The following is a 23,676-nucleotide window of genomic DNA, read 5'->3' as shown; positions in this document are numbered from 1 at the left end:
ATAACTGCAAAAATCAAAAATTTAAAAAATTAAAGTATGTATACCTATTATACCAGGACCCCCAAATAAAAGTATGAACCTGAAAATCATATCAGAAAATCTGAACTTGTAAAGTAACTAATAAAGCTGAAGTAGAAAGTGTAAAAAAAAAAAAATGCAATTGATTTTTTAACCACAGACCGACTCATCTTGTACATACACGATCTTCGGACGCGTCCCTCCTTCCTGGGCGGAGCTTGTCGTGGCCCCGCCCCCTCTACACATGTTTACTATCTGACGGCTGCTGGGGGGACGCGCAGGGACTGAGCTGGTGGGAGGCTCGCGTTGGCATTTTTCTGCTGCTGTCATTAAAATCATTAAAGATAAAGACCAGAAACGGTTGGGTGGAGTTTGAAGAGATAAACAGCCAGCGGAGGAAGAAGTTTACTGGGAGTTTAGTGAAATTATGAAGGATTATAAGAGGACTGGTTGTTTGCTAGCTCGTTAGCCTCGTGTTTGTATTGCAGCAGCAGCAGCAGCAACAACAACGACTGAGCAGTGATGTCCTTTATCTGCTGTGGTGAGTGTAAATGACATGTTTTCACAGTTAGAAACCACTTTACAAGTTCACTTTAACCATTGACACAAGTGGACTTAATGCTGATCTTAACAGCTGCTTCTGGGGTGGAGGATTGTAAGAATTGAACATCAGTTTTCCTCTTAAAAGTCTTTTTATTGTCACATGTGTGTGAAGGTTTTTTTTTGTGAGAAAGCAGGAATGTGTTCAGTTCGCAGCTGTCAAGACACGTCCAGTCTGTGACAGTTTGTATGAGTCAACATGAAGCTAGAGTCAACACACTTTATCACACTTCTGCTCTTTAGGGGAACTTTTCATTTAGAAATGTCAGTGCTGACACTACAAATGACCTCCAAAAGAAACTTTAAAAGTCATTTCAATTAATGACATATGAAGTAAGAAAAATCTAAAAAACTAAATGTGTTAAGAGATTGTCTGAAAAGTGATGCCTCATCCTTTTTTCTGTGTCAAAGTCAAAGTGGCTCCAGAGGACAAATGTCTCTGTATTCTCATGAGACTCGGTATTAACATCATTAATGTCCTCTGTATTTGACACGAAGAATCCATATTTGTCTCACGTCATTTTTTTATTTGTTAACTCAGTTGCCTTCAGGTGCTCGTTAATGCTGTTTGTGTGGATGTTTATGCCCCCTCCTCCTCCTCAGCCTTCACTCCTTCTGTGTTGACCTTTAGCCCAAATGAAGCGGCCACACTTGGCTGTCGTGTCAGCTGTCACAGGCAGTCTGTTCGCTGGACGCTGGCTGGGAAACGCAGCCTGCCGAGCTCAGCTGGGATATTAACCTGCATAACACCTAGATTAAATCATTTAAAGGACCTTAAAGTCAAGAAGAGTTTGTGTGATGGTGTAAATTTAAATGATCGCTCATTATATGATTTTAATTGATTTGATGTAATTCAAAACCAGCTCTGCTCTGTCAGGGTTGAGCTGTAATGAAAATAAACCTTTCTACATGTTTTCTCTCCTGTCTTTTGAAGTTGAGGAGAACCCACTGGACTTATCTCAAATTACCCAGCATGCTTGTGTCCTGAGAGGGCTTTCTGACCTCTGATCAGCTCAGGAGAAATGTCTGCAGACTAGAATAGTACACAGACAGCAGGTCTACACAGCATAAAGGTTTCTCTATTTAAAAGTCTCTTCGTTCTAGTCCAACTGATGGACCGTTGACAGATATCGATATGTGAGCGCTGACTGCCAGACTGGCACTCAGTTTTTAACATAAGCGTGAGATAATCCTGTATTGATGCCCAGAGGGGAAATACATCATGTCCATCTTGTCTGGATTATAATGCTCACTGTGTTCTGTTGTTGCAGTCCCAGGAGGATGTCTGTGAATGCTCCCACTCGCAGGTTTGGGATTAATCCTATGGATATTGTTGCTGCTGTGGAGGATTAATACCAAGACAGTAGCGATGCCCGTGAAAGGAGAGGAATCTCCGTCTGGCTGTGGTGATCCTCCTCCAGCCGAGGAGGAGGTTCCCTCTACACAATCCCCTCATCCGGGCGAACATTCCTCGTCAGCAGCTCCTACTACCTCGAAACACAATGAGGACAACAGCCTGCAGGTCAGCGGTGCCTCAGTGGACGCTGAGACCCTGCAGGCGTCCTCTGAGGTAAATTCTGAAAAGCCATCTTTGCCGCCTACCACTCAGAAACCCTCCAGAACCAAAGTGCCAATGCTCAGCTCAGGGCCCGAGGCGAGAGAACGCCTCAAGTTCATTCTGGGAGCATCAGAGGATAACTCTTCAGATGAGGAACCTCTGGTCAGCAAACCTCCGAGCGGTGCATCTCAACCACAGACCTCCACCAGCAGATCGTCTCAACAGCAGGCCTCCTCTGCAGCGCCACCGTCCAGCTCCTCAGGCATCAAGTAAGACCTCGCTTGTATCTCAGTTAATCTACGGTCGGGGCATGTTTCCCATCACTCCAGCCTTTTCTGGAAGTTGTTACTCCGGCATGTGACATGGAAGCATCCCACACACGCCAAATATGACTCGAGATATAAACTTAGTTGCTTTGTGTGGCCATGCTGGCGATAAATTGTCACGCTCCTACTTGTCCTGTGTTTACAAGCGGCGTGTTATCACCTGACTGCATCGAGTCGACCTGGGTTATTGTGCATACCAAACACCCCGGCTCTATTATTGGAACAAGAGCCTGAACCAAATGACTTTGAGAACTGTGTGGTGAGAGTCTAGGTCACAACACAGCGAACAAAAACACTTGCCATTTATATTTTTAACTCTTTTAACTTTTATTTTTATTTTTAGCCTGCACAGTGAGAGTTATTTTCCTACCCGCCGATGGTATATGGTATGATCGTGGGTCAGAGGGGTTGTTCTGTGCAGCCGGCTGCATGTTCAACTTGTCATGCTTATCTGGATTGACCAAATGCATTAAGCTGTTTGTGCTACGTGTGGGAAGCATCATGAAGGGGGGGAAGGTAAGAGATTTTCCTCTCCTTAATCTTAAGCATCTTTTAAGAGGCACTTTTGAAAACTGTGCAGATTTCTCTTGGATAGTAGTTTCTGAAGGAGACTGAAGACTTTTGTCCTGCTGTTGGCACCGTTTATTTGTGAGGAACTGCCTGTGATCTGTCACAAGGGATCCCTACATTATTTTTCTGCAAGTGTGGGAGGGGAGAGAGGAGGAAGAGTCCTGAAAGGGAACATTTTGTTTTGGTTAGATTTTAAGATCTTAGCGTCATTGCTCAGCCTCGTAGGATAATAATATAGGCTGCACAATGGAGGGAAACGGTTTGTTCCCATATCTCCGAAGGTAAGAGCCATTAAAAGTTGGATGCCGTTCTCTGTAATTTGATCCTGTTGCTGCAGTGTTTATTATGTGGACAGATATCACATGCAGGAATAATGGGAAAAGGCATTTTGATGAAAGTAAGATGAATACTGGACCGGTCGCAACTTGTACAGACATGGTTGTGAACAGGAAGGATCGCTCATGTGGCCATACTGTAGTTATGTAACTGAACAGAGCTTTTCTTGGCACATGTTAGTTTGAGGAAATAAAAAAAAACACTGCGACAATGTTTACCCTCGAGGACGGGAAGTGTGTAAGACAGACCAGAATAACTTTATCCTTGCAGTAAAAAAAAAAGCTGATGAGTTGTTTGCCTCTGAGTCCGTAACTCATGTTTATGAATAGATACTCACTGTTTGTTCAGTGACTGGATAAATCAAACCCTGCCCGGTTGTGCCTCGTGTCCTGGAAAAAGATCAAAAAGTGGATCAAGAGTGCATGACACGCAAGGTTATCAAAAAAGTGGCTCAATGGTCGAGTGCAATCTGGATTTCTCGACTTAAGTTTAAAGTTCATGTCTGTGGCTCTGACAGAGTTGCACTCCGGCTTCACAGTGTATATCACAGGTGTTTCTCAGAGATATCTTAGCCTGCGACATCATTTCTATATGAAGTGGGCTGTGGTGCAACGGGACTTTGGAATGAGCACGGTGATATGAGCCGGCTGATGATAAGGGTACGTACAGATATCTAAAGTTGTTCCAGCTTTTATTCAAAAGGTGTCAAATGGTGAAACGTGAAGCAGTCACGTTGTGTTCGTTTTGTTAATGTCAGCAATGTTTCCAAATGTTTCACACTCCACAGTTATTGTTGTAACACTGCTGGTATTTAGATTATAGAGGAATTTAAATAATAAGATTACCACGTCGGTGAAAGCTCAGTTGTACATTTATAACCTCCCTTTTTTGGTTTTGCAAGAATCTGTAATCGAACAGAAAACCAGCTGAGATTATTCAGATTATTCACTTCTGTAGCATAAAAATAGAGCTTGTCTCAAACCAAACTTTCATGTGACCAGATTATTATGTTGACTTTGGCGCGTTTGATCACTCATGGTCTTCATTATTTATCATTTAAGTAAGGAAAGAATATTTATCAATGACTACTGTGTATAATAATCTGATAGTACTGCATGTACATAGTTATCTGTGTAAAATCACAGTTAACATCAAGGATTTAGGTGAATTCTGATTTTTTTCCACGTCATTCAAAATAATGTCAAATTAAAGATTATAATGAGTTTGGACTTCACAGTGTTGATCACAGAAACTCTGACATTTAAAAAGTGGTTGAAAGTAACTAAGTAGATTTTTTCAAGTCTTGTACTTCAGTAAAATTTTGAGGTACTTGCTGAGTATTTCCATTTTTTGCTACTAATATTCTACTTGTTACTTCACTACGTTTAAATTAAGTTACTGTGCAGCGGAGTATTTCTACACTGTGGCAGGTTAAGTACCAGATCTGAGCACTTCTTCCATCTCGGTATAAGTTATAAAGTGTATGGATGCTATATTGAAGCTCCAGGTTTCACTCTGACTCGCCTTGCGGATGCATTTCGGATGTTTTTGAACTTACAGTGTGTTTTATCAGTTATTGGAGACGACCCTGTCGCCTGATTGGGCGAAGGTGCCATATAGTCTGTGTGAATGCATCGTGCTGACGCAACATTTACCTTTTATTATCTCTGCTCTGATGAACGTCCGATAGAGAGGAATGCAGAGAGTGATAGCTTTGGCCTTATTTATGTACTTTGTTGAGTTTGCAGTTTTCTGCGAACTGTTTTCTGTCTAGAACGACGGTTATGTGCAATTCTTGAAGATAAGGTCAGACGCTAATGGGTTGGTCCATAGTCTTGGGAAAGAGACTGAACTTTGACTTGGGTTTTTGAGTTTCCGTGCTGCTGTCCCTACTGTATGAAGTTTTTACCACCATGCCTGTAGAGAAACACTGCAGCCTGTTGCTGGTTGTGATGTTTTGAGGGATGAAATACAGCCTGCAGTGCAGCTATACAGAACACACCCAGGTAATCGTGTTTTGCTGTGTTATTGAGGTAAGAAGGCTAACCATGAGCTTCCCACTGCAGGCCTAGCATGTCTGGTCTTCACTTGGTGAAAAAAGGACGTGAACACAGAAAGATGGATCTTCAGAGGGACTTCACGGTGGCCTCTCCTGCCGAGTTTGTCACGAGATTTGGTGGCAACCGTGTCATAGAAAAAGTAAGAATGAGAAATCTCTTCCTTTTGCTTCTTAATGACACTGCAGCATTTTTTTCAGTTACTGTCTTTCTTAAGGCTTTTCTGCTTCTGTTACAGGTGCTGATAGCCAACAATGGTATCGCTGCAGTCAAATGTATGCGCTCTATCCGTCGCTGGTCCTACGAAATGTTTCGCAATGAAAGGACCATCCGCTTCGTGGTCATGGTAACCCCTGAGGACTTGAAAGCCAATGCAGGTTATTGTCAGCTTATTACTCCCCACACTGCAAAAAAGGAAATCTAAAATACACACTGAATTTGAGAGGAAAATGACTTCACACTAGTGAAATATCTGTGTTGTTCAGCAGGATTATTTTACTTAACAAGAAATCAAAGTTAAAATAAGTTGGTTCCAGTCTAGAAACAAGACGGCTAAAGAGTTAAAAGGTTTGAAATAAGTAGAAAATGCTGGTTTTTAGACTAGTAGAGTACGATTTCTTTTTCAGTAATAGAGAATGGTATATGGCCTCGCTCTAATTTAGCTTGTCTTACCAGGAAATTACAAAATTTTAAAGGTGCAGTATGTAAGAATTGGAAAAATTTTTGCACATTTTTGACTGTTTTTTGTTGCTCTTTTCTTTTATAGAATACATTAAAATGGCCGACCATTACGTTCCTGTACCCGGTGGGCCGAACAATAACAACTACGCCAACGTGGAGCTGATAGTAGACATTGCTAAAAGGATCCCAGTGCAGGTACTCTTCACCATTTATCTAAACATCAGTGCTCCTTCTGTTAATAAGAAAACTGTGATTAATGATTACATGTGTGTGTACCTTCATTAACAGGCTGTATGGGCTGGATGGGGTCATGCCTCAGAAAATCCCAAACTGCCCGACTTGTTGAACAAAGCGGAGATATCTTTCTTGGGTAAAATCCAGATTGCAACCGCAGAATATTCACATTATTATTTATATATTTATGTGTCAGATCTCATTGACTGGCTGCTCTTCTCTCTCTCAGGGCCGTCGTGTAAGGCCATGTGGGCTCTCGGGGACAAGGTGGCTTCTTCCATTGTGGCTCAGAGTGCCGACATTCCCACGTTACCGTGGAGCGGATCAGGTGATGCTTTACATCCCACACTGTCTCAGTCCACATTGTGTATAGTGGCACCAACTGTACTGTGGATGCTGTGAATGAGTCAGTTTAAAGTCCATATCTGTGCATGAGGGGTGCACATTTAATCAGAATGTTATCAAAACTGCAATATGGTCAAGTGCAATATCCAAATCACTGAAGCTGCCCTGTTTTTAGATAAAAGTCAAATGTGACAAAACAGCGTTATAATGAAGATGTGTAGAGGTGCTGCAGAGATACAAAATCTTGTTCTCCACATGTAAGAAAACATGATTGTTTGGTTCACACTTGGGATGTTAAGGATTAATTACTGATCAATTAATCACTGTTGAGAATCTGCTTAAAAATAAAATACAAAATACTGGTATGAAAATATGTGTTTAATTAAAATACAAGTCATTTGTTATATAAAGAAAGACAAAAAGACGTTCTACACAAACTGATATTATTACACTCAAGCCATTTAGCAACCTCAGTATGGGTTGGTTTTTGTTTAGCAACATACCGGAGATCATTTAGGTAACTTAGTGTTTACTTGATCTGTGCTTTTAGCTTCTAATGTAGCTTAATCTGATTTTGCATGAAACATGTCACTGGATAAAACAGGTTTTCTAGTCCAACATATTTCATATATTATTAATGATTAACCAATAATCAATTGTTAAGGTAGCTGACTATCAATTAAAGACATTTCTTAAAATGTGCTTCCCCAGTACAGACACAAACAAAGGTCACATCATCATGATTTTAATAGTTTCTTCAGTGAACATGAAAATTGTGATCTAAAAATGAAATAATAACAATACAAAATAATGATTATTTTCATTGTCAATTAATCTGTCAATTATGTTATTGACTAATTGATTAGTTTTTTATGTTGATCAGTGTTTCCCAAAGCCAAAACATGAAATGTCTTGTTTTGTCCACAACCCAAAGAAATTCAGTTTACTCTCATAGAGGAGGAAAGAAACCGGAAAATATTCACATTTAAGAAGCTGGATTCAGTAAATTTGGCCTTTTTTACCTTGAAAAATGATTCTAATGGATTATCGAAATAGTTGGGGATTCATTTAATAGTTGACAACTAATCGATTAATCGTTGCAGCACTAGATTTTATGCTCTATCGTTGTGTCTCGTGGTGCTGCAGGTCTGAGAGTGGACTGGGCAGAGGAGGACCAAAGACAGGGCCGTGTAATCAGCGTTCCTCCGGAGGTCTACACAAAGGGCTGCGTTCAGGATGTAGATGATGGGCTGGCAGTAAGAATATTTGATATCTACACAGTTACTTCTTTGTTCCTAAAATAATTCCCTGCAAGCAAGGATCTGTAGCTAACTTGTATTTTATGTGATGTTCCTTTGCAGGGTGCTGAGAGGATTGGTTATCCGGTTGTTATCAAGGCCTCTGAGGGTGGAGGTGGAAAGGGAATCCGTAAAGTAGAAAGTTCTGAAGATTTTACAAGTTTCTTTCGACAGGTTTGTGTTGATTTCTTTCTAATTTGGACTTTATGCAGTTGAAATGTGATGTTATTCTCACAGCTTGGTTTGTATTGTTTGTTTGAGTGCAGGTTCAGGCCGAGGTACCCGGCTCGCCTATCTTCATCATGCAGCTGGCTCAGCATGCGAGACACCTCGAGGTTCAGATTCTGGCTGACGAATATGGAAATGCCATCTCTCTGTTTGGACGAGACTGCTCCATCCAGAGGAGGCACCAGAAGATCATAGAGGAGGCTCCCGCCACCATAGCCGCTCCCTCAACATTTGAGCAGATGGAACAGGTCAGTTTACGCCGCTGCATGTATTTTATTTTCCCACCCTGATAAACTCTGGTTGAATCTTGACATTTGGTCTCCTCCTTTCTGGCCCAGTATGCTGTGCGACTGGCCAAGATGGTGGGCTACGTGAGCGCAGGTACTGTGGAGTATCTCTTCTCTGAAGACGGAAGTTTTAATTTCCTGGAGCTGAATCCTCGCCTGCAGGTGGAACATCCCTGCACAGAGATGATCGGAGATGTGAACCTGCCAGCTGCCCAGCTTCAGGTAAACTTCTGTCACCAAGAACAATAATTATACCACAGAACAAGTCAGTAATTCACCTGCAAATGAGACTAAAGCCAGAGATCCAACCCTTCCACTAACTGTTTCATCTCTGGTAGATTGCGATGGGCATTCCCCTTCATAGAATTAAGGACATCCGCCTGCTTTATGGAGAATCTCCATGGGGTGACACCATCATTAACTTTGAGACTCCAGAGTGCATGCCGAGTCCAAGAGGGCACGTCATAGCTGCTCGGATCACCAGTGAGAACCCTGATGAGGTAGAGCTCAGTTTCATCAACGCTCACAGTTTTGTGATGTACCTGTAATCTGCACCACTGACTCGTTCTCCTTCACTCAACAGGGGTTCAAGCCCAGTTCGGGCACCGTGCAGGAGCTGAACTTCCGCAGCAGTAAAAACGTCTGGGGTTATTTCAGCGTGGGGGCGACGGGTGGCCTGCATGAATTTGCTGACTCCCAGTTTGGACATTGTTTCTCCTGGGGCGAGAACCGTGAAGAAGCCATCTCGTAAGCCCTCTTTTTTTTAGTTAAAATGCTCTGACCTGCCAATAATTACATCTTAGAAGACATTTGTGTTTATCAGGTGTCATGTTTTCCCTGTGCTTCAGGAACATGGTGGTGGCTATGAAGGAGCTGTCCATCAGAGGCGACTTCAGGACCACAGTTGAATACCTCATTAAGTTACTTGAGACAGAAAGCTTCAGGAACAATGACATCGACACCGGCTGGCTGGATCATCTCATCGCGGAGAAAGTGCAGGTAGGAGACTGAAGACCATGCTACATAAATCATTGCACAGACGGGTATTTTGGCTACTGAATTTGTGTGTAGCTTCTTTATTCATGACGCCATGTGCACTTCCCTCCAGGCGGAGAGACCGGACACCATGCTGGGTATCGTTTGTGGGGCTTTGCATGTTGCTGATGCGAGTTTCAGAAAGAGCATGTCTGACTTCCTACATTCTCTGGAAAGGTCAGTAGACACAGTCCCTTCTTATTAATGTCACCAGTAAATTGTCTGCTCTGCGACTTGACAGCATTATTGATTATGGCTCACCCTTTCTCGTGCTTCCATATTGAAAAGCTGCGACACGAGCATGCATAGTTACTGACGCCTACGTCGTTATCACAGCAATCCATGCAGATAGGTTGGTGATGTGTGGTCACTTTGCATATTATAGTGCAGACACTCTCTCTTTCAGGTCTGATTTGATAAACAAATCTGATTTGACTGCCGTCTGAACATAGCCTTATATTCCACTGAATATTACAACATTCAGACTTTCATACAGGTCGTTTAAACAGCATATTCTGTTTGGATATTCCACATTAGAAATTATTCCAAATGTGTTATTTTCTCATTAAGATATGTGTGATATGCCGATATATTATTCAGGTTTAAGGAGCATTCTTTGGACATGTATGCAGCCCATTCAGCATAGATACTACTGCTATTATGACCCGATATATATCACAGATATATTGGTATCTGCGTATATGTTGCCCAAAATGCAAAAATATGAAAGCTCTTTTTATTTTTAGAGGTTATAGTGCAGAAAATGATGCCTGGGATAGTTCATAATTATTAAAATCAAGTGTATTGTTAAGCTGTAAAATATCCTGCCTCAGTAACATGTCTCTGTATTTCATGACAACCTGTGAGGGATCATTGCAAAAAAAATGGTTTGGCTCTAATTCAGGAAATGCATTTCAGTGGGGGGTTTTTACCACAGTTTGTTAAAATGAAAAATGTGCCTGTCAGTGGTTAACGGTCAGCTCTGTGCTCTTTGTAAGGCCGGGGTAGAGCCGCAAAACAGAGGCCCACATTTCTTATCACTTACTAACAGCTTCGTAGGAATATTGTCTTTTTTTAAATAAAAGCAACAAATGCAATATGTTGTACATGTAACCATAATGTAGTCACTGACAAATAAAAACATCTGCTGCATCTCTAGAGGCCAAGTACTTCCTGCAGCCAGCCTCCTCAACTCTGTCAACGTGGACCTGATTTATGAAGGAGTCAAGTACTGCCTCAAGGTATCTGCTTCATTCCCTTCACAAGTTCAGTGTTTGACTCAACCTATTACCTTTTCTAATCAATAAATAATCACTGCTGCTGCCTGCAGGTGGCTCGCCAATCCCCAACGACTTATGTCATCATGATGAACGGCTCGAACATCGAGATAGACGTCCACAGGCTGAATGACGGCGGCCTCCTGCTGTCCTATGACGGCAGCAGCCACACCACCTACATGAAGGAGGAAATAGACAGGCAAGAGCTCTTGAATCTGCACATCTGGATTCATCTGGTTTGTTTGTGTTTACTAATTCTTTCTGAATTACTTCATCCCCACAGCTACCGCATCACTGTTGGCAACAAGACTTGTGTATTTGAGAAGGAGACGGATCCCACGGTGCTGAGATCGCCCTCTGCTGGCAAACTGCTGCAGTACATAATTGAGGACGGAGATCACGTTTGTGCAGGAGAGACGTATGCAGAGATCGAGGTGAATGTTCTGAAACGGATCTCTGAAAGCATGCGTTTCCTTCCTGTGATTTTTATTAACTGGCTGTTTGTGCTGCGGTCTCAGGTGATGAAGATGGTGATGACGTTGACTGTGCAGCAGAATGGTCGTATCCACTTTGTCAAGAGACCTGGAGCCGTTCTGGAGCCTGGTACTGTCGTGGCACGTATAGACCTGGATGATCACAGCAGTGTACATCTAGTAAGTCATTATCTGCTCTGCCAATGCAAAGTAAGGGAAGGTTTTGTAGACCACAAAACATTTCTGGAGCTTCACAGCAAAACAGTTTTGCAGCAGTCTCCTAAACAACTGAAGTAGATGGGGACTTGTTTTATAATACAAAAAAACAAGACTTTCTTGTCTTTCTTCTGTCATAGGTGGAGCTGAACACAGCCACACTTCCACCCCAGCAACCTCTGCCCATTGTTGGAGAAAAACTTCACCAGGTGTTTCACAGCGTGCTGGAAAACTTGGGTAAAGTCATGGATGGCTACTGCCTTGAAGAGCCCTACTTCAGCAGCAAGGTACATCGCAGGCTTTCTGCCACTACAGATTCTTAAATGATATAATCAGTTAATTATACGTGCATGTTCATGTCTGCAGCTGAAACAGTGGGTGGCTACCCTGATGAAGACGTTACGGGACCCTTCTCTGCCGCTGTTGGAGCTCCAGGAGATCATGACGAGCGTGGCGGGTCGGATTCCACCTGGTGTCGAGAAGGATATTCGAAAAGTCATGGCCCAGTACGCGAGCAACATCACCTCTGTCCTCTGCCAGTTCCCTAGCCAAAGGGTGAGAGATGCACGGTGACATACTGCTTTGAATACAGATATTTATTGTGGTCAGTGTAATACGATTTTCTTTATTCCAGATTGCAAATGTTCTAGACAGCCACGCAGCCACCCTGCAGAGGAAGGCTGACAGGGAGGTGTTCTTCATGAACACTCAGAGTATTGTTCAGCTGGTACAGAGGTTAGTGTCCTGTCTGGGTCAGCAGTAATGCAAAACATACAGAACAATATCGGTATTGCATTGATTGACACGGGTTGGAACATGTCTTGTCCAGGTACCGCAGTGGAGTCCGTGGTTACATGAAGTCTGTCGTTCTCGATCTGCTGAAACGATACCTGGAGGTGGAGATGCAGTTTCAACAAGGTGACATTAATCCGCTAAATTGAATTAAAACTCTCGATCATCTGTAATCTGAGCTGTGAGGTGTTTCTCATAGCTATGGTTCGCAAGGGTTGAGCTGTGCCTTAAAACTTGTCTTCTTCTCTGGTGTGGTTGTCAGAGAAAAAGTTATCATGCAGGAAAGACTTGCAAAAAGGATTCTGACCCGCTGCAGCACTTGCCTTATTTTTCCAGGTTGAACTTTCCTCTGTGCAGAAAGTGCACAGCAATGCATCTTTCATTAAGATAAGAAAGATGGACTTCACCGTGCTCTTTTTGCACTGAGGAAAGTCCGACATGGACTGAACTGTTTGCACTTTTGTACTCTGCACTTGTGCCAATGTTTCTGAACAGCCTGTCTGTAATGTATAAACTAGAAACATTTAAATCCAGACTCCAATCCGAGTCTCTCACTTTCTCAGTGTGTGATTCCTTCCTTGCTGAACTATTGTTTGTCACAACTAACATCACTTCACTCTTGTTCTCACAAACAGCTCACTATGACAAGTGTGTAATCAACCTGAGAGAAAAGCACAAACCTGACATGAGTCCTGTGCTGGAGTATATCTTCTCTCATGCCCAGGTCTCCAAAAAGAACGTCCTCGTCACAATGCTCATAGTAAGGCGTTTAATCAACCTGAACACTGTCATGGATAAAAAAAACAATCCTCCCAACACTTGAGTTTAGTGAAAGACACTTTGTACCCTGTGTAGGATCAGCTGTGTGGAAGGGATCCCACGCTAGCAGATGAGCTGATGGTCATTCTGAACGAGCTCACGCAGCTCAGCAAGATGGAGAACTCGAAGGTGGCCTTGAGAGCCAGACAGGTAACATCAGATTCTGCCCGCTTCTCAATCAAAACGCTGAATATAATGTTTTAATATTATATGTTTAAATGTGTCTTAGGTCTTGATCGCCTCCCATTTACCATCGTACGAACTGAGGCACAACCAGGTGGAGTCCATCTTCCTGTCGGCCATCGACATGTACGGCCACCAGTTTTGTCCAGAAAACTTGAAGGTCAGCCTCGCGTGGAGAAATCTTATTGTGATCAGCAGCTGAAAAAACAAATGAATAACACGTGTTTTTGTTTTTTGTTTCTCGGCACAGAAACTCATTCTCTCCGAAACGTCCATTTTCGATGTTTTGCCCAATTTCTTCTATCACTCCAATCAAGTCGTCTGCATGGCTGCCTTGGAGGTCAGTTTCTGTTTCGTAAACACACCAGTTGGTTCAACAAGCGAGTGAGTGAGTGGATGAGTGAATGAACGAGGGAGCGGTGTGGGTGCACGCTTCACCCTGTCAGCTGTTTCACTCCACCCTTCCTGTGTGTGTGTAGCTCTGCTTGGGTGTGTTTATACACACAGACATTCAGGATATTGTATCTGAGATGCAGATACAGAGACCACCACACACTTCAGCTGATGACTGAGAGGGATTGTTTTTGAATGAGTCTGTATATAATCCTTTATAATATCCCTTTAAGTAGTTTCTCTCGTATGCATTTTTATTACTTAAATAGTGATAATGACTCGTTCTGTCACGACTTACAGGTGTACGTGCGCAGAGCTTACATCGCCTATGAGCTAAATAGCATCCAGCATCACCAGCTGCAGGATGGAACGTGTGCTGTAGACTTCCAGTTCATGCTGCCGTCGTCACATCCGAACAGGTAACGTGTTTTTTTCCACTAAACTGTGCTGCAAAGACTCTCAGGCCACCGATGAAGTACATCTATTTATTGAGCTGCTGGTGAATCAATACCACTTCCAAAACATGATATTGGCTTGATAGATCAATAAAGATAAGTCGTCAAAACCTTCACCCAGTGGTGCAGGTGGCGAGCGGGCCTATAAACTGCTGCTGTGACATGCTTGAGGCTAACTCTGAATGCAGAATGATTTTACCGACTAGACATTGATGTGAATTTTGCTCAGCTTCTTTTAAAAGTGCTTCATTCTAATCGTGATGCCTCGAAGTAGAGGTAAGTTCTGATCATCCACTGCTGATATTCACCTGTCAATCATCTTATTTCAGAGGGAGCAGCCCTACTCTGAACAGGTAGAGTAAAGCTCCTCCCCCAACCAGCCAAACCACCTGATCTTGTGTATGTCTCACAACAATGCATGTCGACAAGCATCGTGTTTTCCTCTGTCCTGTGAAACCAGAAACATGCTTAAGGACTCCTCTAACAAGTCCTTCTTAATTCACTTGTTAGCCGAGCTTTTCCATACGTTCGTTTGTCTTTGCTTCTCTCAACCTGTAAAGCAATGCCTAGCTTTTTTAAGAGGTTCATCTTTAATTTCATTCATGTTCCTCTTAAAAACTTTATGCCTGCAATTCTATTGACTGCTAGCGAATGGGGAGCCTGTATTCTCCAGCATCAGATCTTAATTCACGATTTGCAACTCTCAATCAGACAACAACAATTCGTAATCCCTTTCAATTAAGTTACTGGAAATGTGCCTATCAACTGGATGTAATTGTAATTGGATGTTAAGGTGGTCGTACTGTACTCGTACTCGTGCTGTTCAGTGTTTTCTCTGTGATCATTCTGTGGTCCTGTCTTTGCTGTCATGGTCTGTGTGTCTGTCCCATTTTCAGGCTTCCTGTGCCAGTCGGTGGATCAGGCCAGTGTAAAATGAGGCGGCAGAGCAGTGAGCTCTTCCTGGACGGATCCTTGTCTCCTCCCTGTCAGCGTATGGGAGCCATGGTGGCTTTCCAGTGTGTTGACAACTTCAAAAGGTCACTTTGAACTTGCTGATAATTGACTTTCCTCTGGTTTTCGTTTTGATAAAGATATATGAACAAAGTTGTTGATATTTTTCTGTTTTCTTTTGCAGGAATTTCGATGAAGTTCTCTCCAGCTTCGCAGAACCGCTCTTGGAGACGGCTCCGTATTCAGAGTCCTCCAGTCTCTACGAGGAGGAGAACTTCAGGGTGAGCGCTGTTGAAAATGAAAAAGGCTGTTGTCATCCGTTTTTCCTTGCAGCTGCTGATTTCTCTTCCATCTCCTACAGAATAAGAGGGAGAACCCAATCCACATCATTAACGTGTCCATAAAGACAGCAGACACAGAAGACGACGATGCCTTGGTTACAGCTTTCACTGCCTTTGCCCAGTCGAAGGTCAGCTTCCAGACCTTGTTCCTTAACACGTGACTCTTGTGATTTTTGTGAATGTGAGATATTGTCTCTGTTTTCATGATGGAACTAAAAAAGGTGTTTTATTTATTTGTTTTTTTACAGAAAGCTGTCCTCTTTGAGTATGGAATCAGGAGAATCACATTTTTGATTGCACAAAAGGTAAATCAACAACAAAATTAACATTTTGTATAAGTGGTGCATTTATAACTAATGTTTGCTTCTCTTTTAATAAAAATAGAACTTATAATAATGTAGATACTCTTAGATGATCTTAGCGTAGCTCTCCTCCTTCATTCTCCATCAAATCCTCATATTGTATTCACGATATCTGCACAAATTTGTTCAGTAAAGCTGCAAATTTGAGTGCTTCTGGCAGGTACATAATACATTTGCTCAGTGTCTTATTATTATTCTGATATTTCTTTTGAACAGAGAGAATTTCCCAAGTTCTTCACTTTCAGAGCTCGAGATGGGGTAAGTTTTACTAGACTGTATATTGCTATTTAGTTAATGTGCTGCTCCGGGGTCGAGAAGATGACCCGATCTGTCCCTCTCCTCAGTTCCAAGAGGACCGTATTTATCGTAATCTGGAGCCGGCTTTAGCGTTTCAGCTGGAGCTTAACCGCATGAGGAACTTCGAACTGACAGCCGTCCCCTGTGCCAACCACAAAATGCAACTTTACCTCGGTGCTGCTCGTGTGCAGGAGGGGGCTGAAGTCACAGACTACCGCTTCTTCATACGAGCTATCATCCGCCACTCAGATCTCATTACAAAGGTAAGCGGAGCAACGTTAAAGTACACCTTATTGATTCTTTAGAAACATAGACATCATTGGTAGTTGTTACGATTTTAGATTACCTGTTTACCAAAGCATTGATTCCCTGATTAGGTGATTAAATCCCTTTTTCTACACAAACAGGAAGCCTCCTTTGAATATCTTCAAAATGAGGGAGAACGTCTTCTGTTGGAGGCCATGGATGAGTTGGAGGTGGCCTTCAGTAACACCAGTGTCCGCACAGACTGCAACCACATCTTCCTCAACTTCGTCCCCACTGTCATCATGGACCCGTCTAAAGTCAGTGTCCAGCACATTATTTCTGTGGTCCATAATGAACTGAATATATATACTTATTTCTCAGTGGTCTTTTTAACATCTATGTCCTCTTCCCTTCAGATAGAGGAGTCTGTTCGCTCCATGGTGATGCGATACGGCAGCCGTCTTTGGAAGCTGAGGGTCCTGCAGGCCGAGCTGAAGATCAACATCCGTCTCACACCAAATGGGAACGCCATTCCTGTCCGCTTGTTTCTCACTAATGAGTCTGGCTATTACTTGGACATCAGCCTGTACAAGGAGGTCACTGACCCAAGTTCTGGACAGGTGGGGACTGTGCACTGAGGTCGCCTCATTTATGCATTTTGTTCAATTAAATGTAAACCAAAAGATGCTGTGTGCTCATCATTCCTCCCTTTTCAGATCATGTTCCTGTCGTATGGAGATAAGCAGGGTCCCTTGCATGGCATGCTGATCAACACTCCGTATGTGACCAAAGACCTGCTGCAGGCCAAGCGTTTTCAGGCTCAAACCCTGGGGACTACGTACATCTATGACTTTCCTGAGATGTTTAGACAGGTACTGCTAACTCACTCAGATAATTTTATATTTCATTTATAACCCTCGACCACATTGTTTTACTTTCCTTAAAGAGAAACGGTGCAACCGATCCCTCTCCAGTCGATTGGTGCATCTCTGTTTTTTTTGTTTTTAATGATTCCTAAGATATCTGACTCTGATACTGAAAATCTTCCTGTAGGCTCTGTTTAAGCAGTGGGGTCCAGGAGATAAACACCCTAAAGACGTGCTGATGTGCACCGAGCTGGTTCTGGACCCTCAAGGTCGACTCGTGCAGATGAACCGGCTGCCTGGTGACAATGATGTAAGGGACCTTTTAGAGCATTTAAGTCACTTCATTCTTTCTCACTGTGATGATACTGATAACCATTCTTCACCAGGTGGGAATGGTTGCCTTCAAGATGAAGATGAAGACTCCAGAGTACCCAGAGGGCAGAGATATCATCGTCATCTGTAATGACATCACTCACATGATCGGCTCTTTTGGTCCTCAAGAGGACGAGCTGTTCCTCAAGGCGTCTGAGTTGGCTCGCGCTGAGGGCATCCCCCGCATTTACATCGCAGCCAACAGTGGAGCGCGCATCGGCCTCGCTGAAGAGATCAAACACATGTTCCAGGTGGCCTGGATCGACCCCTCTGACCCCTACAAGGTGACATTTGCTTCTCCTAATGTCTGCATCATACACGAGTGGAGGAAAGGACCATGGGGAAGCAATATGAATGTGCGGTTTGATATTTAATGTTATAAGTTATTTCTCTTTGTCCGTAGGGTTTCAAGTACCTTTACCTGACACCGCAGGACTACACACGTATCAGCTCCACCAGTGCTGTTCACTGTCACCATGTAGAGGAAGGTGGAGAGTCCAGGTATAATCAGTCATCAGTCAGTCAAGTAAATTCAGCTAATTTAGATATGTGACACCCTAAACTTGTGTTTGTGGGGTAAAAAAGATTAGATATAGATTAGATAGGTATGGATTTATTGGTCTTCATTGCTGCGTCCATCTGTTTCAGGTACATCATCACCGACATCATTGGGAAGGACGATGGTATCGGGGTTGAGAACCTCCGAGGTTCTGGCATGATTGCTGGAGAATCCTCTCAGGCCTACGAGGAGATTATTACAATCAGTATGGTGAGAACGTGGAGCTGATTTCTCTGAGTAGGAGGAGCCCACATGAACCTCCTGGACATTTTTCCTCATTCACTCTTTATGCTCCTGCAGGTGACATGTCGCGCTATTGGAATCGGAGCCTACCTGGTCCGTTTGGGTCAGAGGGTGATTCAGGTGGAGAACTCTCACATTATCCTGACTGGAGCCGGCGCTTTGAACAAGGTTTGTTGATTCAATGATGCATTAAAGTCATTTAGATTCACAAGAAAAAAAGGCATTGGGGTTATCAATTAATTAATTAAGGAACATTTTAGTGTATAGGCACGATCTCTGTCTGTCGTACCGGCTAGATCGTCACTGAAAAAGTCCTGGAAAATTATCTCTAGAAAAGAGCGGGAATCCTGATTCAATATTAAAGCACAAAATCAGAAATAAGAAAAGTATTTAAAAAAAGGCCTATCCTTCAATATGTGACAGTGTTTGACCTAAATACAGTCCTTGAGTTTTATATTTTAATTTGTGGTTTCAAGTTTAGAGTTAAGCAGCTGTGAATGTGCAGGTGTGTCCTTAGAAATAAACCTTAGACACCGAGTGTGCACCAAGTGGTGAGAAAATGTACTGCAGCCTTCCTGCCTTATTTCCAACAACAGTGTTGCTTTTCGCTGTAACATTTGACTTTCTTCACCCAAAGGAAGCCTGGCTATGTCAGACTTGCCTCGAAGTACATTTCCCTTGTGGTGGAAATTACATACAGTGCATTGAAGTCTTTGTTTCTGTGAAGGTTTTGGGCAGAGAGGTCTACACCTCCAATAACCAGCTGGGAGGGATCCAGATCATGCACAATAATGGAGTCACGCACACCACTGTGCCGGACGACTTTGAGGGCGTCTTCACCATCCTCAAGTGGCTCTCCTATATGCCAAAGGTTTGGCTGAATGTGTGAGAGTTTGTGTAGTTTGAAGTGAACAACACATCAGATCACTAACTACAGTTCATCTTCTTCTTCTCCTCACAGAACAAACAATCCCCTGTGCCTGTTATATCAACTATAGATCCAGTGGACAGAGAGATCGATTATACTCCAACAAAAGCACCATATGACCCACGCTGGATGCTGGCGGGTAGACCTCACCCCAGTGAGTGCCAAGAGGAGGGTTAAACTCTGAAAGTGCCTTATTTCAGTATACAGCTTGGTTAATTTTCTTTTTTTCTGCGTTTATGTCCGTAGCTGTGAGAGGTGCCTGGCAGAGTGGATTCTTCGACCAGGGCTCTTTCATGGAGATCATGGAGTCATGGGCTCGGACAGTGGTAACGGGAAGAGCACGGTAAATCTGTTTACACTTGATTTACATGTTCAGAAAATGTGTGTGTGAAGTGATTTTATTTGATAATTCAATTGTATGAAAACAGGTTGGGAGGAATTCCCCTCGGTGTCATCGCTGTTGAAACACGCACAGTTGAGCTGACGGTCCCAGCCGATCCAGCAAACCTGGATTCAGAATCTAAAGTGAGTAAATCTGACCACATGTTTATGATTTAAACAGATTATATCATAGTATTTCACCTCTTCTCATGACTTTGTGTGTTGACGTCAGGTTCTGCAGCAGGCTGGTCAGGTGTGGTTTCCAGATTCAGCCTTTAAAACCGCTCAGGCGATCTGTGACTTCAACCGTGAACGTCTGCCTCTCATGGTGTTTGCCAACTGGAGGGGCTTCTCTGGTGGAATGAAGGGTATAGGATGAATACTGAACTTTGCAGAGAGACTGCGTTAAAAATCAAAAATCATGTTTCTAATCATTTAACCGTTTCACTCCCAGATATGTACGACCAGGTGTTGAAGTTTGGGGCCTACATTGTGGACGCCCTGCGCGGTTTCCATCAGCCGGTGCTGGTGTACATCCCACCACACGCTGAGCTGAGAGGAGGCTCGTGGGTGGTGATCGACCCCACCATCAACCCGTTGTGTATGGAGCTCTATGCGGACAAGGAGAGCAGGTACATGATGATTGCTTCATGTGCGGATATACCCTAAGCAACAGGCGTGTGTGAGAATAACATGTTTCTGCCTGTCCCCCCTCCCTGTTGTTGTTGTGTCTGTGTTCAGAGGTGGTGTGCTGGAGGCTGAGGGTACAGTGGAGATCAAATTCAGGAGGAAGGACCTGCTGAAGACCATGAGACGACTGGATTCAGTCTATGCTGGTCTGGTTGAGCAGCTTGGTAAAGACCATTACTTATTTAACACACGAAACCACTTCCATTTATTTATTTCTTAATGCAGTACTCCTGGATGTTCACACCTTTACTGGCAAGTCTTCTGTTTTCATCAGCTTCTCCAGAACTGTCTGAGAAACAGAGCAGAGAGCTGGAGTCAAAGCTAAAAGCAAGGGAAGAGTTCCTGTTGCCCATCTACCACCAGGTGGCAGTGCAGTTTGTAGAGCTCCATGACACCCCGGGCAGGATGCAGGAGAAGGGTGTCATCACTGTGAGTGAGCACTTCATAAACAATCACAAACAAACTGTAGAGACTGTATTTAAAATGTGATTAAATTTGATTAAATTAAATGTGGCACTCTCGACAGGATATTTTGTGACTGTTGTAAATTAAATGTGGCACTCTCGACAGGATATTTTGGATTGGAAGAACGTGCGGACCTTCTTCTACTGGCGTCTGCGTCGCCTGCTGTTGGAGCAGGTAGTGAAGTGTGAGATTCTGCAGGCTAACAAGGACCTCAGTGACGGACACATGCAGTCCATGCTGCGGCGCTGGTTTGTTGAAACAGAGGGAACGGTCAAGGTATGTCACGACAGTCAGGGACTAATGTCTCTGCTAATGCATTACAAGTGATGTCTGTGAAGTGATGCACCTGATGTGTCCAACTTTGCCAATATAAGATAATGTTTAGTTGTTGCTTGTCTAATGAATCCAGTGTTCTGATTGTTTTTAATGAGCATTTTCAACTTTTTTAGATTTTTAAAGGTGCTTGTCTTCTTCTTCTTCAGGCTTATCTCTGGGATAATAACCAGGCAGTAGTGGAGTGGCTTGAGAAGCATTTGTCTGAGGAGGACGGCGCTCGATCAGCCATCCGAGAGAACATCAAATACTTGAAAAGAGAAAACACTTTGAAACACATCCGAAGGTAATGTAGGCTTACTTTCATTGCCATAATCCTGCCGATGCCAAAAAGCTACATGTCATTTAGCTGAGGACAAGCAACTGAAACATCAGCAGAGCTGTGTTTTAGACATAAACCTGAGTATTAGCCAAAGGACATATAACATTTATCTCCATCTTGAAGCATTTAGAGCAAATAATTCAACGAGGTTCTCAAGTTTATTCTTTGCTGTTGAGTCCATTCTGTAACTATAACTGCATTTTCCCAGTTAACCCATTAAGACCTTGGCCAGACATTAAACTGCATTCTCAAACTTAAGGCGTTGTTTGAAAACACCTCCTAAAGCCTGAAGTTTTCTTGTCAGTGCTCCCTAAAACCTTTATTTCTCAGCTTCTGGAGCAGATAGAAACTTGAAAGCCGTTTAAGAGCTTAAACTTTTGGCTTTAATTGGAAATTATTGCATTTGCTCTCGTGTTCGTTAACAAATCACAATTAATTTTCTTCAGTCACATGTCTTGACATCATCCAAAACATGCTCACGTTGCATCAGGTTCTAAAGGGAGAAACACACAAATGTTGCATCTGGTCTTTAATGTGTTAAAACAAGTTATTCCTGTATGTTTAATAGCTGAGCTTGTATAGTAATTATCCTCTTGTGTTCTAGCCTGGTGCAGGCCAACCCTGACCTAGCCATGGACTGCATCATCCACATGAGCCAGAATATTACTCCGTCCCAGAGGTCCAAACTCTCGCATCTGCTCGCGACTATGGACGACACCAGCACAAGTTAAGCTGAAGGGGTTTATATAATTATAACAAACAAAAAACCTCTGTTCTTGTTGATTGTACAAAAGACCTAAGTACTAAAGAAACAAAATGGTATGATTATTTTTTATATAATTAATGTTGGGACAATTCTTTGTATTAAAGCACACACAGAGTGAGTCGTGCCTCAGTTATCACCACTACAGGGCTCCGTCTGTTGCACTCACTGGCATCAAATGCTGCGATAATCCGTCCCACTGTCGACTCACAGGCAGAGTTTGTCTTTAGCTGCTTAGTTTGGGAACTTTCCTGTTCACAAACAATGACGGTGCACATTTCACTTGACTGTATTTATGTACATAAAGGTGTATCAGTGTTAAATTAGCCTTTAACAGGCTCTGTGCAGTCTACTGAGGCCAGAGATGTGCAAGGTTCGTGAAGTCAAAGGCTTCACATTCAGGTGCTGGTTGTCATTTTCAGTTGAGTGTATTAAGTAAAGAATGTGTGTTCATCTTTGAATGTAGCTCAGACGACTGATCAATTCTTTGATCAGTTTTCAAGTAAAACGAAAAACATAATGACATTTCGAAGCCAAAAAAATAGTGAAATCAGTCAATTATTTTTCATTTCTGCATTGATGAATATTATGAAATGTTTACCAGTATTGTAACGCAGAAATGCACATAAGCAGATTTAGCTTTTTTTCTAATATGAGTGCAGTTTTGTCATTTCACTGTCGACACTGGACTCAGTCGTCCATCGTTTCATCCTCACTCTGTTCATGTTGTGCTGTTTTGTGAGCAAAGACAATGTTGTGAATGATAGGAGAGACTGTGACACTGTATGAGATACTTCTGAATTTTTTTCTTTTCTTGTTTGTTGGTATGTCTTCAATATAATGCAGTAATTCTTAAACTCAGGTTGGACATTAATTGCCAAAGTGGACCCCAAAGTGATTGCCTAATTTGCCTTACCACCAGATACGAAATATCATTTGAATGTATAAAAAACTCCTTTGTTTGTCTTCCACCTAAGGACTGCCTGTGAATAAATGTCATTGAGATATTTTTTTTGGCAAAAGAAACTTCTTTTATTTACCCTTTTGATTTTTATTATGATCAAGTTAATGAACATAATATACATCTGACGTTGAGACACGTTAATCACAGTGTGTAAAAGAATAATGTGTAAAATCTGGAAGTGTTGGCACACGTCGGCATTTTGGGATGAAGTGGGTAAATACAGTCGAAAGAAAGCTTTTCTGTGGCGAACATTCAAATATATACAGCAAAGGATTGATAGAGTCATCACCTTCTCCAGCTGCCTTTTTATAAATATAAATAAAACATCACAGCAATAATGTCTAGCACAATACAACAGACAAGAGACGGGGGAGCTACAGTATGGTAGGCTTTAAAACGCAGAGTGAACAGT

General features: G+C 42.6%; 1 protein-coding gene across 2 annotated transcripts; it reads left to right on the top strand.

Annotated features, from left to right (window-relative positions):
- The first annotated feature begins 312 nt into the window (after positions 1-312).
- On the top strand, positions 313-23,309 carry acacb (acetyl-CoA carboxylase beta). Of its 2 annotated transcripts, XM_073466437.1 has the most exons (54): positions 313-559; positions 1,890-2,445; positions 5,475-5,607; positions 5,704-5,842; positions 6,232-6,341; positions 6,435-6,516; positions 6,610-6,708; positions 7,872-7,981; positions 8,087-8,197; positions 8,290-8,499; positions 8,590-8,760; positions 8,877-9,038; positions 9,122-9,285; positions 9,387-9,537; positions 9,647-9,750; positions 10,733-10,814; positions 10,904-11,049; positions 11,134-11,284; positions 11,369-11,503; positions 11,680-11,826; positions 11,906-12,094; positions 12,174-12,274; positions 12,369-12,457; positions 12,967-13,091; positions 13,187-13,300; positions 13,380-13,493; positions 13,584-13,673; positions 14,027-14,145; positions 14,511-14,534; positions 15,078-15,218; positions 15,317-15,413; positions 15,494-15,601; positions 15,722-15,778; positions 16,052-16,093; positions 16,180-16,395; positions 16,540-16,695; positions 16,795-16,998; positions 17,095-17,250; positions 17,432-17,554; positions 17,631-17,900; positions 18,020-18,117; positions 18,265-18,385; positions 18,476-18,586; positions 19,146-19,289; positions 19,380-19,500; positions 19,593-19,689; positions 19,775-19,871; positions 19,960-20,095; positions 20,182-20,359; positions 20,469-20,581; positions 20,692-20,846; positions 20,988-21,158; positions 21,365-21,501; positions 22,142-23,309. In XM_073466437.1, the coding sequence occupies exons 2-54, from the start codon at positions 1,910-1,912 to the stop codon at positions 22,266-22,268; spliced, it is 7,284 nt and encodes a 2,427-aa protein (XP_073322538.1). In that variant the 5' UTR covers positions 313-559; positions 1,890-1,909; the 3' UTR covers positions 22,269-23,309. The 2 variants fall into 2 exon arrangements, with proteins under 2 accessions (XP_073322538.1, XP_073322539.1); XM_073466438.1 differs by lacking the exon at positions 14,511-14,534.
- Positions 23,310-23,676: the final 367 nt, after the last annotated feature.

The sequence above is a fragment of the Pagrus major genome, chromosome 5 (genome assembly GCF_040436345.1).
Source record: "Pagrus major chromosome 5, Pma_NU_1.0".
Lineage (NCBI taxonomy): Eukaryota > Metazoa > Chordata > Actinopteri > Spariformes > Sparidae > Pagrus > Pagrus major.
The sequence above is the reverse complement of the archived record's forward strand: the minus strand, read 5'-3'. Positions and strand labels throughout refer to the sequence as shown.